Source organism: Gopherus evgoodei, chromosome 9 (assembly GCF_007399415.2).
Source record: "Gopherus evgoodei ecotype Sinaloan lineage chromosome 9, rGopEvg1_v1.p, whole genome shotgun sequence".
Lineage (NCBI taxonomy): Eukaryota > Metazoa > Chordata > Testudines > Testudinidae > Gopherus > Gopherus evgoodei.
Window position 1 is genome coordinate 108,153,794 of NC_044330.1, and position 15,018 is coordinate 108,168,811.

General features: G+C 50.6%; 1 protein-coding gene across 6 annotated transcripts in view; it reads left to right on the top strand.

Annotated features, from left to right (window-relative positions):
- MED12 (mediator complex subunit 12) overlaps nucleotides 1–15,018 on the top strand; it is a 78,102-nt gene that overhangs the window by 27,963 nt on the left and 35,121 nt on the right. For all 6 annotated transcript variants that reach the window (XM_030575465.1, XM_030575459.1, XM_030575460.1 and 3 more), the window contains exons 24-26: nucleotides 1,388–1,489; nucleotides 3,514–3,627; nucleotides 6,387–6,550. In XM_030575465.1, the coding sequence (XP_030431325.1) occupies nucleotides 1,388–1,489; nucleotides 3,514–3,627; nucleotides 6,387–6,550 (380 nt within the window). The remainder of the gene's footprint in view (nucleotides 1–1,387; nucleotides 1,490–3,513; nucleotides 3,628–6,386; nucleotides 6,551–15,018) is intronic.

Genomic DNA, 15,018 nt, shown 5'->3' on the forward strand with positions numbered 1-15,018 from the left:
GGTTCTTCCGCTCGAAGCGGAAGAAGCTCCAAGGGCCTGGGCCCTGCAAGAGTTTTCCGGGCCCCCCAGGAGCGAGTGAAGGACCCCGCTCCAGGGGCCCAGAAAAACTCTTGTGGGGGCCTCTGCGGGGCCCGGGGCCTGGGGCAAATTGCCCCTCTTGCCGCCCCGCCCACCCCCCAGCAGCCCTGACCCACTGTGGCCATTCTTATGCTCTTACCTAATGTCTAGAGCCCTGCAAATCCTGCTGATATCCACAGACCATTTTTGCAGATCCTGGCTCGGATGTGGATACAAATTTTGTATCCGCACAGGGCTCTGCAGCACACACGCACCTGAACAGAAGGGCTGTCACCCAGCCCTGAGACTCTAGCTCGGCTCTCTGAATCATGCAATTGTCTGCTGGGCATTCTGGGAGTTGTAGTCCACAGCTTGTTTGAACAGAGCAGGTACACTACAACTCCCAGAAGGGAGTGTGACCACGTGCTCCTGTGCAGTGAGCCAAGTAGTTGTCACCACTGCCAGTCCTAGCTGGGTCTGCGTGCATCAACGTCGCTCCGGCTGTGTAGAGGTGTCCGAGCTCCCCCTGGGTGGGGGCGGCTGTGTACACAAGTGCCCAGGATTATAGCCTACCTACCTAGAGTAGGGCAGGAGGTGCGGTGGGGGTGGAGCGGGCAGTGAGGCAGGAGAGGAGTGAGGGTGGTTTGGGGCTGGGCACAGCCTTGTGTCACTGGTGCATGGTGACCTGTGGAGCTGTTAGTAGAGCCCTGCAAACCCACGGATATCCATTTTATATCTCTGGATAATATTTGTGGATTGCGGTTTGGATGTGGATACAAATTTTGTATCCACGCAGGGCTCTACCAATGCTACGCTGTGTGCTGGAGTCTGCAGACAGTCCCAAATAAGAGCTCAGAGAGGTATGAACTGCCCCATATGCCTCACTCTGGGTGTTTAATTCTGAAACCTAACAATATGCTTTTCATTCTCGCCATAGTTCACTCTCATTGCTGATCATTTCGCAGGAACGTCCTACTAATACGCTTATTCCCTCTCTCCTCCTGGGGCTCCCTAGCTCCAAAACCCCCTGCCCTTGCCCCAGCTGTCTGACCCTCCAGCTTCGCCCTGCTGAGTTCAGCCCCACAGGTGCAGCACGGTAAAGTTGAGTAGGTAGGAGAAGCTTAGAATACATTCAATTTCATGTAGTGATTGGGGTCTGGGGGATCTGTGCTGATTGGATTGCTCATTTGCATATTAATTTCAATATGCCCTCCTCCCCCCTTCAGGCAGTGTGCAGGCCACTCTGCTGCAGAAATTAGGGGCAGCGGCTGGACAGTAGAGGCAAGCTCTGGTCCTGTGAAATCTCCATTGATTCCTTTGCTTTCTGTAGCCTGCAGTGAACAGGATTCGGAACCGGGGGCCCGTCTGACCTGTCGGATTTTGCTACACCTGTTTAAGACACCACAGCTGAACCCATGCCAGCAGGATGGCAGTAAGTGAGCTGGGTACAGAAGCCTTCCTCCATAGCAAACACTGTGAGCCTGTGGGCTGCTTATGCTCACTGGATCCAAGTGGAGGAGCCCCTGGTGCTGTCCTAGAAAGCCTTGTCTTACCCTGGGCAAGGCAAGACTAGCCTTCTGCTGAGTAGTCCCATGCCCTGGGAAAGGGGGTGAATGGGAAATGCATTGGTTCAGCTTCCTCCTGTGTGTCACTTTGTGGTTAGCCAAGCATGTGCAGAAGGGGTCTCCTCTCTCTGCAGCATCAGCCACTGGGCCCCACTGCAGGCATGACACCAACCTTGGTGTGCTGTGGGTTGATGTGACCCTTGCTCTGTCCCAGACATTATGGTAAGTGTTGAAGAGTTTGTCAGCCAGGGTCTTGTGCCGCCAGATATCAGTGCCAGAGTCTACTATGTCCTCACCTACACATGCCACTCCCTAGCTGGATTTGGACATGCCACTTGCTGCTTCTAGCACTGGATTCTTCAGCCTACCCAGCCTCTTGTGTTGCTCTTTGCAGTTCTTCTCATGTCCTGTGCCTGTAACCAACTGGCTTCATTGGAACTTGCCGTTTCCTTCTCTCCAGGGGATTCAGATTAGAGAGGCTCTATAACCTCTGTATTTGGCACTGGGGCAATAGCTGCTGGAATCCCATGTCCAATTCTGGTGTCCGCGATTGAAGAAAGATGATGTAAATGGGAGAGGGTTCAGAGGAGAGCTATGAGAATAATTGAAGGATTGGAAAAGATGCCTGATAGTAATAGATTAAGGAGCTCAGTTTTAGATTATCAAAAAGAAGGTGAGGGGTGTCTTGCTGACAGTCTGTAAGGACCTACATGGGGAACAGAAATTTGATAATAAAGACGTTCTTCAAGGTACCAGACAAAAGTATAACAAGATCTAATGGCTGGAAGTTGAAGTTAGACTTTAATTCAGACTGGAAGTAAGGTGTACATTTAACAGTGAGGGTAATCAACTATTGAAACAATGCACCAAGGGTTGTCGTGGATTCTCCACCACTAGATGTTTTTAAATCAAGATTGGATGTTTTTCTAAAAGACCTTTAGTTCAAACAGGAATTCATTCAAGGCAGGTCTGTGGCCTGTGTTACACAGGCGGTCAGACTAGATGATCACAGCGATCCCTTCTGGCCTTATAATTTATGAATCTTCCATGCCATAATGGCAGCAACCCCTACTCCTCCTGCTCCTTCCTGACAGCCTGCAGTGCCTGCAGAGAGCAGCTTCTTCCCCCTCGACTCCCGTCTCTGCGCTGCCCCCTGCATTATCCCATTGACAAACCCCTCTCCTCTGCTTCCCCAAACTCTGCAATCTACGTGTCCTTCCCTTTAAAGACCCCCACGTGGCCCAGGCACGCTAACCCTCCAGCTCCGAGTCTGAGCAGAGGGGCTGGGAGCTGTGCTCACAGCAGCAGCATCTAGGTTTCACTCTGGCCCCAGCGTATGACCCTCTCTTCCTTGATCTGTTGCTGGCTCCTCTCCTGCCCTAGGGCTGCCATGCACACCTCTGTAATGTCTCAGACTTGTCTAGTTTGACTGCCCTTTCTGTTTGGGGTGGAACCAGTCCTGCAGAGCACCATTCATGGCTCATCATCTGTACATTGTCCCCTCACTCCTCCAAATGTGGCTGATGCCCCAGGTTAGAGTTGTGCTGAAGCCTGGACTTGGTTGCACAGATATTGCTTCCTGGTTATCTCTATGAATTTTATGGCTGTGTTACACGGGGGTGGTCCAGTGCTGGACAACACTTTGCCTTTGTGTCGTCTGTCAGCCAAGTTGTTCAGAGACACCCCCACTCCTGGGTGTAGACAGATGTAATTGTCTCCATGTTACAGATGGGGAAATGAATAGCACCAAACTGGCCCAGTGAGCTAGTAGCAGAGCCAGAACTGCTGGCTCTCAGTCCACCGTACTGGATAGTGCATGATTTGGGTGGCTCTGGAGGCTGGGTCTTTCTCACAGGCTGGGATTTACCCATCTCCTTTGTCCTTTCTGCAGATAAGCCCACAGTGGGAATTCGTTCCTCCTGTGACCGCCACTTGCTGGCTGCTTCCCAGAACCGAATTGTGGATGGAGCAGTCTTTGCAGTGCTGAAGGCTGTCTTTGTGCTGGGTATGTATCTTATCCTAGACTGGACCTGTGAGAGGGAGACAAGTAGTGTTGGGGAAGCAGGCAGAGTGCAGAAAGTTTGTGCTACAGAGGGTTGGACTGTGAGAGATATATAATGACTACATAGGAGTAGTCCTGGGGGGATTCTGCACCAAGAAATTAAAAATTCTGCAAAATTCTGCATATTTTATTTGTCAAAAAATGCAATAGAATCATACCAGTTTCAATTGCTTTGGTAATTTATTTAAACTACAATACAGAAAAAAGTCCCGATCACTATTCAGCATTTCCTAAACACATGAAAGTGAAGTTACAAACACTTGGTAACAATGTCCTGCATTCCAGTTATAATCTTGGATTTTCATTTAAATTACATTACTGAACACCAAACAGCACGGGGAAAAAAAAAGTAGAATGTTATTTTAAATTGTTCAGACTTTCACACATGAAAGTCGTACAGTTTTGCTAATCCTTGTCCTGGACCTGGCTGGGTACTTTGGGAAGTGCTTGGTTCTGATTGTCCTGACATTTTCTTGACTGCTTGGTAAATGTTGTATGTTTGTTTGGTTGGTTTTTTTTGCCCTCAAAGTCTTTTATTTTTTTTTTAAATGGGTGAGTAAAATAAATCCTGAACAGTAATCTAACTTCATTATGCCACTTTGGCACAGGAAAAAAATGAGAGAGCACATAGATCTTCCTAGCTGATTCCCTTACTATTGTTTATAAGGCTTTACATCACTCTAGCAATGTAGAGGCCTTAAAACTTTCACAAGTTTTATGCTCCTGGAGGAATTGACTGAGAATGGGAACAGTTAACTAACAATAGGAACACTAGCAATATTACTATGTAGGCAGGCAGCTACATTTCTGCCTCTAGCCTGCCTACTGCATAATAAAAAGTCCTACCCTTCCACGCTAGGGCGCTGCAGTAGCAAGTGAGAGGGACAGAGTGCCCCTGCACCTACTGATCAGGCTTGCACACCCAGCCCCCCTTCCCAATCTCGAGGCTGCTCCAGGCATGCTGGAACAGATGTGCTGCTGGGGAAGAGGTGCGTCTCCCCTAGCAGATTTTTTTTGCATTTTTCTGCATGGGGAGCACAGTAAAATGTGGGCCATATGAACTCTTGCCCTGGTAGGGGCACAGAATTCTGTCGGGAGAAATAGGGGTAGATAAGATCTGTTTGATGGAGAAATGTCTGGCCTGTGCTAAGCTCTATTCCTGGGACATATGTGGGCTGCATGGATCTCTCTACCCTGGAGTTGGTAGCTGGCAGGGATGAGGGTGTTCTGTGCTGAGCTCTCTGGCTGAGGGCTGTTGGTTGGGGATGGGGACAGAGTGGCCTGTGCTGAGCTCTGGGACTGTGGGGCAGTAGCAGGGAATGGGGACGGCCTGTGCTGAGCTCTGGGGCCGTGGGACATGGGGGCAGCCTGTGCTGAGCTCTGGGGCTGTGGGGCATGGGGACGGCCTGCGCTGAGCTCTAGGGCCGTGGGACATGGGGACAGCCTTCTCTGAGCTCTGGGGCTGTGGGACATGGGGACAGCCTGTGCTGAGCTCTGGGGCTGTGGGGCATGGGGACGGCCTGCGCTGAGCTCTAGGGCCGTGGGGCAGCAGCGGGGCATAGGGATGGCCTGTGCTGAGCTCTGGGGCCGTGGGACATGGGGATGGCCTTCTCTGAGCTCGGGCTGTGGGGCATGGGGACGGCCTGCGCTGAGCTCTAGGGCCGTGGGACATGGGGACAGCCTTCTCTGAGCTCTGGGGCTGTGGGGCATGGGGACGGCCTGCGCTGAGCTCTAGGGCCGTGGGACATGGGGACAGCCTTCTCTGAGCTCTGGGGCTGTGGGACATGGGGACAGCCTGTGCTGAGCTCTGGCACCATGTGGCAGTAGCTGGACATGGGGATGGCCTGTGCTGAACTCTGACGCCGTGTGGCAGTAGCAGGGAATGTGGACGATCTGCGCTGAGCTCTGGGGCCGTGGGACATGGGGACAGCCTGTGCTGAGCTCTGGGGCCGTGGGACATGGGGATGGCCTGTGCTGAGCTCTGACGCCGAGTGGCAGTAGCAGGGAATGTGGACGATCTGCGCTGAGCTCTGGGGCCGTGGGACATGGGGACAGCCTGTGCTGAGCTCTGGGGCCGTGGGACATGGGGATGGCCTGTGCTGAGCTCTGGCGCCATGTGGCAGTAGCTGGACATGGGGACAGCCTGTGCTGAGTTCTGACGCCGAGTGGCAGTAGCAGGGAATGGGGACGGCCTGTGCTGAGCTCTGGGGCTGTGGGGCATGGGGACGGCCTGCGCTGAGCTCTGGGGCTGTGGGACATGAGGACAGCCTGTGCTGAGCTCTGGCGCCATGTGGCAGTAGCTGGACATGGGGATGGCCTGTGCTGAACTCTGACGCCGAGTGGCAGTAGCAGGGAATGGGGGCGGCCTGTGCTGAGCTCTGGGGCCGTGGGACATGGGGATGGCCTGTGCTGAACTCTGACGCCGAGTGGCAGTAGCAGGGAATGGGGGCGGCCTTGCTGAGCTCTGGGGCCGTGGGACATGGGGATGGCCTGTGCTGAGCTCTGACGCCGAGTGGCAGTAGCAGGGAATGGGGACGATCTGGCTGAGCTCTGGGACCATGAGGCAATAGCCAGGCATGGGGACGGACTATGCTGAGCTCTGGGGCCAGGAGGAAATTGTATTCAAGTTCAGCGTCCATTGTGTGGATGGCTCTGGTTTTTGCTACTGTTTCATTAGGTGACCCTTTGCCTCTTGGTTACAGGGGATGCAGAGCTGAAAGGCTCTGGCTTTTCCCACCCTGGAGGGGTGGATGACCTTATGGAAGATGAGCTGGGTGCCAAGAAGTCTGCTGGCCGGACAGTGTCCATAGAGACGGCCAGCCTGGATATTTATGCCAAGTATGTCCTGAGGAGTATCTGTCAGCAGGTAAATCTGGCTCTTGTGCCCCACCCTGTCCCTGATCCCGGCTGCTGACGGCTGTCCCTCTGCCTATTCAGATTTGATGGATGTTCTCTTCTGCTGTTTCAAAGAAGCTGGGCACAGTTTTGCCGCGTGGTGGTGCTAAGAATGAAAAGTTGCTGAACAGAGCTGACTGGTACTCTGGTTTTGGAGAGCTCAGATGCTGTGTATTCTGTAGAGCTCTGGTGCCACCGCTGTGCCCTTCCCCCAGGATGAGATGGCAGTCAGTAGCCCTCTACACGTGTGCTGGGGGCAGAGAGGAGGGAGCATGAGATGGAGGGGTACTTGAAGTGATATAAAGTGGCTCTTGCATGTCAGGTTGGGGCATTCCTGGCAGCTCGGCCAGTTCTATAGCTGGGCTTGCTCACCTGCAGCTTGTGTTTTTGTTGAGTTTCAGGGAGAGCCACTCACTTTTTATGTGCCCTTTTCAGGGTTGTCCTGGCTGTCAAGTCTAATAGGGTCCTGGGCACCATCCAGGCAGTGCCCAAGTCCTGTGCTGCCCTTCTTTCCCCTGCCCTTCTGACAGTCTGTTGAACCCTTCCCTTCTCCACTGCTCTCACCACTTTCTAAGATCCACAAGAGGTGAGTATGTTAGGAGATACTCTGGGTAGCAGGGGCTTTGATAGGTGGGTGTAGCAGGGGAGGCTCACCCCAAGTCAATTAGATGAGCAGCACATTTTTAATATGCATGAATTTACAAACTACTTGACTGATTTTATTAATGGTGGGAAATTCCACTTTCTTCTTCGAGTGCTTGCACATGTCGATTCCATCTAGGTGTGTGTGCACCCACGTGCACAGTCGTTGGAGATTTTTGCCTTAGTAGTATCCGTAGGGCAGGCTGTGGTGCCCCCTGGAGTGCCACCCTCATGCGGCAATATATCAGGTACTGCCGGCCCTACGCCCTCTCAGTTCCTTCTTACCACCCATGATGGTTGGCTGGGACTTGGTCTAGCTTAGCAAGAGAATTAGCTGTTCTTCACTGTTTAGTTTGTTCTCCTTTGTTATTTAATCAGTGATGAGTTAGCTGTTAAGTGTTTTAGTAGTAGTTAGAGTTCCGACGGGATAGTTGATTGAGGGCCCTCCTCATGCTCTATGCCCAGCATCGGAGCCCTCCCACTCGGATTCCACACCTAGTGCTTCGGCGTCAGCATGCAGTGCACTGCCAGCACTGGGATCCGCCTAGCACTGTTCCCCCTCACCAGTAACGAAGAAGCAGTCTAAGTCGACTGGTCTGCAGGCACCATGCAAGGGAACTTCAGGCAAAGGACCTGAGTTAGGGCTTGTGCCCGCAATGGAGGCTCTCAGGGGTACCACTGTGGACCTGCCTCTGACTCCGGGGAACAGTAAGGGATCCCAGCCCTCGCAGGGCCATCTGCGTCCCTGGTGGCCAAAGAACAGTTAGGCCAACCAGCACCACAGACACCTGGTCGCATGGTGGATCCCGCCAAGACACTGGCTTAGACAACCAGTTACAGCCCCCGGACCGCAGGCGTCATTCCCCTTCACCATGGACAAGGACCCTGGTACTGCAACCTTGGTCTCCAGCAAGGAGGCCCAGATCTCTGATGCCATGGGCTGTGCTTACAAGGCACAGAACTCCAGAATCACGATGCTGATCCTCATTTTCTCTGTACTGACGGTCTTCCCACCAGAGATCACCAAAGTGTCCGTCGCTGTCGCCTCGCAGGTATTCCAGGCATCGGTCCCTTCCAGCATGAGAACATTCCTGGTCATGGCACTGATTGCTGGGGCTCCGGTACCATTCTTTGGGCAGGCACCGACCCCTTGGCTTCCCTGTAATGGTCGCCGATGAGTCAGTCGACAGACTCGGGCTTCCACAGCCCCACCCTGGTCACCAGAAGGGCAGTGGTCTGGGTCAGAGGGACAGTTCAGCTCTTTCCCTGTACAGGGCGAATCGTCTCCCAGCCAGGAACCCGTCAAAGTGCCTGTGGCACCAGCATGGGGTCAAGGGCAATGGCTCACCCAGTGGCAATACTGGAACCTGTGGTGGGTGCCTGTAATGCCAGCACCATACTCCCACTGCTCCTCCCAGGCTGCATCAGACAAGCTACCCCTAGCACAGCTGGCTCCAGTGTTGGACCAAGGGGCTGAATCCGAAGCAGTGACTCCATTGGAGGCCTCAGCGTCCGCAGAGTGGTCCCTGACGCAGCAGGAGGACGCTCCCCACCCTCTGGTGGTGCAGTCATCCCCGGACGGGTCAGTAGCAGGCGAAACTTGCAAACAGGTAAACCCCCACCCCCACCCCCCTACCTGATGACTTCAGGGAGCACCAAGCCCTACTTAAGAATGGCAGCCAACCTGAACTTGGAGGTCGAGGAGCTAGCTGAGGAGCCCGATGACCACTTGAATGTCATTCCCTCCTCTGCCCCAGCCCAGGTCGCATTGCCTGTTCACCCCGGAGTCCTAAAGATCGCCAAGTCAGTGTGGCAGACCCCATCTTCCATTCTATCCACATCCAAGAAGGCAGAAAAGAAGTACTATGTCCCCACAAAGGGGTTTGACTATCTATACACGCACCCTTCTACGGGGTACCTGGTCGTGTCCGCTGTCAACGAAAGGGCCAGGCAGGGCCAGGTGAGTGGCACCCCCAAAATAAGGATGCCAAGAGGCTGGACTTATTTGGGAGAAAGATTTATTCAACAGCAAGCCTCCAATTCAGGGTCTCTAACTATCAGGTCCTACTTGGCAGATACAATTTCAACCTGTGGGACTCCATCGGCAAGTTCAAAGAGAGCTCCCATAGGACCAGGCACAGGAGTTCGCCACTGGTTGGAAGAGGGCAAGGCAGGACCTAGAGGTGTCCCCCAGAATGGCCTGAGATGCCACAGACTTGGTGTCACCTCTGCAATAGCCATGAGGTGTAGCTCCTGGTTACAGACCTCCAGGCTGTCCCAGGAGATGCAATCCACCATCCAGAGGCTCCCTTTTGAGGGAACAGAGCTATTCTCAGAGCTAACTGATGCAAGGCTCCAGGCCACCCTCTGCTCCTTGGGCCTGCATACTCCTCAACAGGCTCTCAGGGGTACCGCTGTGGACCTGCCTCTGACTCCGGGGAACAGTAAGGGATCCCAGCCCTCGCAGGGCCATCTGCGTCCCTGGTGGCCAAAGAACAGTTAGGCCAACCAGCACCACAGACACCTGGTCGCATGGTGGATCGTTTCCTCCCTCCCCATCATTGAGGTCTTGGGGTACTCCTCAGTCTGGCGCCTACAAAAAAAAGGACAAGGACAGGAGTTTTAAGCGATGCCAACCGTTGTTGTCTTGTCCACCTGCCCATCTGGATCCTTCCAGATACCAAGGCAGCCAAAAGCAGTCATTTTGAGGGTGCGCCCGAGGATGACACCTCAGTCAATGCACCGAATCCATTCCCCATCTTCCTCAATCTCCTGTGCCCTTTCCGGTCAGCCTGGACCCATATCCCCTCGGACCGCTGGGAGCTCAACACAGTCTCATCTGGCTATACCCTGCAGTTTATAGCCAGCCAACCCTTTCATCCCCTATCCCCGTCCCTCATCAGGGACCCTTCTCATGACCAACTCCTCGTTCAGGAAGTCCTGCATCTAGGGGTAGTGGAAGAGGTTCTGCAAAACATGGAAGAAGATTTTACTCCCACTACTTCCTTATTCCAAAGGCAAAAGGGGGCGTCAGGCCTATTTTAGATCTGCATCACCTCAACAAATCTCTCAAAAAGTTGAGGTTTCATATGGTCTCCCTGGATCCAAGAGACTGGTACGCTGCACTTGATTTAAAGGATGCGTACTTTTCATATTTCCATATTCCTGGGGCACTGGTGTTTCCTCCGTTTCACACTGAGCCAGAGCCATTTCCAGTTCACAGTGATGCCCTTTAGTCTCCGGTCAGCTCCGCGAATGTTCACCAAGTGTATAGTGCCAGTGGCCGCTTGCCTGCAGCGTCAGGGGGTCCAAATCTACCCATACCACAATGACTGGTTGATAAGGGTCGGATCTGGTGCGGCAGCATCTCCCAGTTAAGGAACGTCCCCATTCTTGGAACCTCAGTTTAGTTCTAACTGGCTTAATGGGACCTCCTTTAGAACCCATGGTAACTCGCCACCTCTACTACTTATAGACAAAGATGGTGTTTTTGGTGTCCGTTAGCTCAGCCAGATTAGTCAACAAATACAGGCCTTCATGGCGGGCCCTCTATGTACCTTAAGGACAATGTCATCCATAGGCTTTTCCTAAGTTTCAGACTTTCACCTGAACTAGTCAGGTCATCTCCTGTTTTCTTCCTAAAACTTACTGCAGCTCAGACAAAATAAAAGTGTACACCTTGTATGTGGTGAGAGCCTTATCCTTCTATAGAGTTAGGGCAAAGCATTCGCATCCTCCCCCGTCTGTTTGTGGCTTTCCCAAAAAGGGTTTCCACTCAGATTATCCAGCTGGGTTTTGGACTGTGTTAAGGTTTTGGTATCCGATAGCTGACAAGATCCTCAGGGTCATGTTAGAGCCTATTCCACAAGGGCTTACACTGCCTCCACGGTGTCTCTAAGTAACATCCCATTATTTGAAATAGAGCAGCTTCCTGAAGCTTCGTTCACACTTTCACCTTCCATTTTGTCCTGGTTCAGGCTTCCAGATCAGATGCCAGCTTTGGTAGGGCTGGCTTGCCATACCTTTTCAAGTAGGACTCCTCTTCCCACCTTCAGGTTAAATATCACTGCTTGTTAATCACCCAGAGTGGAATCTATGTGCACAATCACTCGAAGAACAGTTGCTTATCCTACAGTAAGGGTGGTTCTTTGAGATATGTTGTCCCCACAGGCTCCATGATCTGGCCCTCCACCTGTTCTCTTGGAATTCTTATTGGCGAAGGAATGCGGTGGCAGTTGAGGCTGCTCCATCCTTTAAGACCCCAGCGTCTGTGGTTGTGAGGATACATGAAGCAGGGGTGCTGCCATAGTGGATGCTGTCAGGAACTCTGCTGCCTCAGGCTTGGTTGCCTAGCAACCCCATAAGCTTGGCTGCACCATAAACCCTCAGTTAGTGACTGTGTTCCCTGATTGGTCAGAAGAGCCAACAGATCACCATGTAAACCCTGTAGCAACAGGAATTCAGTGGCCGCTCAATGCAATTCTCTGCCCACAGCTGTGCTAGACCTACTTCCTGGCCAGCCCTTGTCCCTGCCTATTCCTATCTCCTGGCTCTGACCACTGGTTTGTCTCCTGACCATGACTCTAGCTCTGCCTTTGGGCCTGTTCTGGCTTCTGGCTGAGTCTGTTGGTAGCCTCCTGATTCTGCTCCGACCACTAGTGTGCACCACCTGCACTTCGGAGTGTAAACAACATTGCTGTTCAAAAAGAGTCAGATCTTGTGTGGCTGTGTCACCTGGGCACCATGAGTGGAATCTGCATGGACAACATGTGTTGAAGGGTAAGTATATCAGGAACAGAAGGAATCCGGATGGATAGTATTGGCCCATTACTAAATGGAAATGGTGCAATTATCAATAATAATGCAAAAGAGCCAGAAGTGTTCAATAAGTATTTCTGTTCCGTATTTGGAAAAAGTCCAGGTGATGATGATGATGCCATATCATAGTGATGAAGGTGAAATACTTTCAATTCCAGCGGTAACCAAGGATGATGTTAAACAGCCGTTACTAAGGTTAGATGTTTTTATATTAGCAGGTCCAGATAACTTTAATCCAAGAATTTAAAAAGAGCTAGTTGAGGAGCTCTCTGGACTATTAATGTTGGATTTTCAGTAAATCATGGAACACTGGGGAAGTTCCAAAGGATTGGAAGAAAGCTAATGTGGCAGTATTTAAAAAGAATAAATGTGACAACCCAGGTAATTATAGGTCTGTCAGCTGATATCAGTCCTGGGCAAAATAACTGAATGAATGATACAGGACTCGATTAGTAAAGAATTAAAACAGGGGAATATAACTAATGCCAAACAACTTGGGTTTATGGAAAATAGATCCTGTCAGATTGACTTGATATCTGTTTTTATGAGACAAGCTTGGTTGATAAAGGTAATAGTGTTGCTATAATATACTTAGACTTCTCTAAGGCATTGACGTCATTGATATCATTTTGATTAAGAAGCTAGACTGATACAAAACTAACATGGCCTATGTTAAATGGATTAAAAACTGGCTAACTGACTGCTCTAAATATGTAACAGTAAATAGGGAATCATCATCAAGCAAGTCTGCTTCTAGTGAGACCTGTAGGAATAATTTTTTGGCTCTATGCTACTTAACATTTTTTATCAATGACCTGGAAAAAAACATAAAATCATGATTGATAAAGTTGGCAGATGACATTAAGATTGGGGGAGTGGTAAATAACGAAGAGGACAGGTCACTGGTACAGGGTGACCGGTATCGCTTGATAAGCTGGGATCAAGCAAGCATCCATATCAGTATGGCAAATATGAAGTTGTACACCTACGTTCAGAGGAGGAGGCCACACTTGGATGGGCAATTCTATCATGTGAAGGAGTGATTCTGAAAAAGACTGGTGGTCATAGTGTGTAATTGGTTAAATGTGAGTTTGCATGAACATGAGCTCCCAGTGCAGTGCAGTGACCAAAAGGGCTAATGTGATCCTTGGATGGATAAACAGGGTAATATCAAATAGTAGAGAGGTTATATTGCTGTATATGTGGTCCTTGTGTGACCGGTGCTGGAATATTGTTCCATTCCAGTCTCCCCAATTCAAGAAGGATGTGAAAATTTGGAAAAAATTCAGAGAAGAGCCGCAAGAATAATTACAAGATTGGAAAACATGCCTTATTTATTCTTATTTTTTCATTACCGTAACTCCTATTTATCCAAAACCCTATTATCCGAACCTCCATGTTGTTCAAATCCATGCCTTGTCTCCCATGTGTATCATGCTACGGGACAAAGAAGGGATTTGGATAATGCAGAGCTTCAGAGCATAGAGCAGAGACCCCTGGCCTAGACTGTGAGGAGGTACCCCTGGCTGGTGGGAAGGCCACTCTACTACTGAATGGCTCCTGCTTCTCAATTATCCAAATTCCCAATTATCCAAATAAAGTCTGTGTTCCCCCATGCTGTTTGGATCATTGGAAATATACTGTATTCATTATTTGTATCAATGTGGTACCGAGGAGCCCTAGTCCTGGCTCAGGACCCCATTGTGCTAGGCCCTGTACAAACATGAAACAAAAGTTAATCCTTGTCCCGAAGAGCTTACCCTTGGTGGCAGGAGGCATTTGCTGCTAGCATGATATAAAACCTAGAACCAGTTTAATTTTGCCTAAGAAGGGGGCCTCAGTCTAGTTCCAACTGAGATCAAAGAGAATGATAAGAGAAAATTTTCAAAAGTTCCTAAGTGACCTAGGAGTATAAGACAAGAGAGAGTTGGATACAGACAGACTGAGGAGGAAATAATGGGACAGGATTGGTCAGTGTGATAGACAGTGGTTTCAACACACAGCGGCCTAACAGCTTAGGAGGAGGAGAGTCTTAGAGAGGGTTTTGAAGGAAGGAGGATCGTGAGAGAGCTTTACAGATGACTACCTAAGCTTGGGAGAAAGCATGAAGGTGCTTGTTTGAAAATGTAACAAATGGACAGTGGAGAGTGGCATCATGAGCTGATTAGAGGTGGGAGTCAACATCTTGATAATGAATGAGAGATGATAGGTAAAGTAGAGGTGGGCCTCGCAGATCCTTGAAAGTGAAGTAGCTTATGTTTGATGCGCTAGACAAGGGGGAGCCAATGGAGAGATGTAGAGAAAGGGGTGACACGGTCAAAGCGAAAGGTTAGGAAAATGATCTTTGCAGCTGCACGCTGAATGGATTTGAGCAAGGCAGGGTGGTGTTTGTCAAAGCCAGAGGGAAGAATGTTGCAGTGATCCAGGTGTGACATGATGAGAGTTTTCGCTGGGTGGTGGAAAGGAAAAAGTTGTATTTTAGAGATATTTTGTGGAATGAATCAGTAAGCTTCAAATACAGCCTGCATATGAGGACCAAGAGAGAAGCCCGAGTCAAAGAGCATGTCCAAGTTACAGGCCTGAATGACAAACGGGAGGGTAATGTTCAGTGTGATGGAGAAAAGAAGTAGTGGGGAGGGTTTGGAGGGAAGATTAAGTACTCAATTTTAGCCATATTGAATTGGAACTGATGACAGGGCATCCATGAGGGGATGTCAGAGATAGGCGATGATTGTAGTTTGGAGAGCAGGAGATAAGTCTGTGAGTCGTCAGCACAGAGACTGTAGTTGAATTTGTGTTTCTAGATGAAATTGCCAAGACATAAGGTGCAGTGGGAGAGTGGAGAGGGACGAAGGAGGGAAGCAGTGATTAGAGAACCAAAAGAGGGCATAGTCATGGAAGCCAGGGAAGAGGTCATTAGGGACTTGGGCGAGAGCAGTGTCAGAGAAATGAAAGGGGCAGAAGCCAGATTGGAGAGGG